General features: G+C 45.7%; 1 protein-coding gene across 2 annotated transcripts in view; it reads right to left on the bottom strand.

Moving 5' to 3' along the window:
* CEP83 (centrosomal protein 83) overlaps positions 1-1,576 on the bottom strand; it is a 22,367-nt gene extending 20,791 nt beyond the window's left edge. The window contains exon 1 of one of the 2 annotated variants that reach the window (XM_019613844.2): positions 1,253-1,576. In XM_019613844.2, the coding sequence (XP_019469389.1) occupies positions 1,253-1,259 (7 nt within the window). In that variant the 5' untranslated portion in view covers positions 1,260-1,576. The remainder of the gene's footprint in view (positions 1-1,252) is intronic. The other variant, XM_010709201.3, reaches the window with a different exon arrangement.
* Positions 1,577-1,631: the final 55 nt, after the last annotated feature.

Here is a 1,631-nt window from a genome sequence, read left to right on the forward strand (position 1 = left end):
TTTTCTTTCAAAACAAAGTAGAATCATAGAATCACTCAGGTTGGAAAAGACCTTAAAGATCATCGAGTGCAACCATGACCTAACCATAGTACCCTAACTAACAACCTTCTGCTAAATCATGTCCCTGAGCACCACATCCAAATGGGTTTTAAACACATCCAGGGATGGTGACTCAACCATCTCCCTGGGAAGCCTATTCCACTGCTTAACACCCCTTTCAGTAAAGAAGTTTTCCCTGATCTCCAACCTAAACTTACCCTGGCGCAACTTGAGGCCAATCAGTAATTACTGATAGGGCTGCTAATACTCAACTACTGACATGAATTTCTTCTGTGCCAGGGGCATTATCTCAGCTATATCAGCTGATGCTTAGAGCTAAACACCTTCAAATTTCCCCAAGACCACGCATGCCATTTTTGAAAAACACTTTCCAAGAATGCTAGTTAAAATCCCTGCCTCCCATGAAGACCTGTTTGAAAAGTAGAGAACCATGAAATACACTTTAAAGGAACTAAAACCCCAATGTATATAACATTATTTGTACGTTCATCATGCTACAGAACTGTAAACTTTTGTCAGCTGCTCAAATCCACACTATGAAATCTTAACATCATATTGTGCAGGTACATACAGAAAAGTATTGGTGCAAAGTCCTGAAGCTTCAGTTATATTTTTGGTGGAAAATGAAGCTAAGTGAAGGAAATGAGCTATGTTTCCTAGAACCACCTTTGTTCTGCCTTTCTTCTCCAGTTATTATCTTCATACAGAAAGAAACACTGCTTAAAGACCTACTTCACCTCTCTATCCTTTATATCTACACATCATGAAAGGACATCTTCCATAAGATCTTTGAGCTATATTATTTTAAATGCTGCATCGTTTTCTTTCTCAAGGGGTGTGGGGGGAGGTTCATTTTGTTCCACGTTACCCTCCTGCTTTCTCGAGCCTCATTCCCAGATCTGACATCCATCAGACCCTTCAATTTAACTCAAGAAGCCAATAAGCTCCGACAGGCAAAAAACAGCTGTTTTGTTTGGTGAGGTCAACGAGTCACAACCCAGCCAGCTGCAGAATCGGGGTGAGCAGGCAATCGGTACTGGCTGGCATGAAGGAACAGAGAGCCAAATAAGGACGCAGAAGGAGGGACAAGACTTTCAATTTTCAGACACAGAGAGCAGCTGCATCACTAGTTTAGATGCTCATGCAATCGCAGCCTTGGTTTTCAGATAAAGTTAGGTTACGTTAGCCCTACCTGACATGCCACTGCAGCACAGCAGGGATCAGACTTCCCACCAACACCACAGTGAATGAAAATTAACACAAAACTGTGCATAACTCGAGAAACACAGAAGTCTGGCACTCTTCTGCCCCTGAACTTCGGAGCCTAGGCAAGCTGCAGCCCCGCCAGCCCCACACGGGACACGAGACCGAGACAACTTCTCTCTGAGACGCGTCGCCCGCTCCTCCCCGCTTTAGAGACCCCTGCACGGGAACGACGCTCCCGGACGAACAGAGAAAGGCCTGGGAGGGCTGAGTGCACGCCGCACAGCGGAACCCCAAGCAGAAATCCCCCTCCAACCCCTCAACAAATCCCCAAACCCAACCCGCCCGACCGCCGCCGCCAGGAATTT

The sequence above is a fragment of the Meleagris gallopavo genome, chromosome 1 (assembly GCF_000146605.3).
Source record: "Meleagris gallopavo isolate NT-WF06-2002-E0010 breed Aviagen turkey brand Nicholas breeding stock chromosome 1, Turkey_5.1, whole genome shotgun sequence".
NCBI lineage: Eukaryota > Metazoa > Chordata > Aves > Galliformes > Phasianidae > Meleagris > Meleagris gallopavo.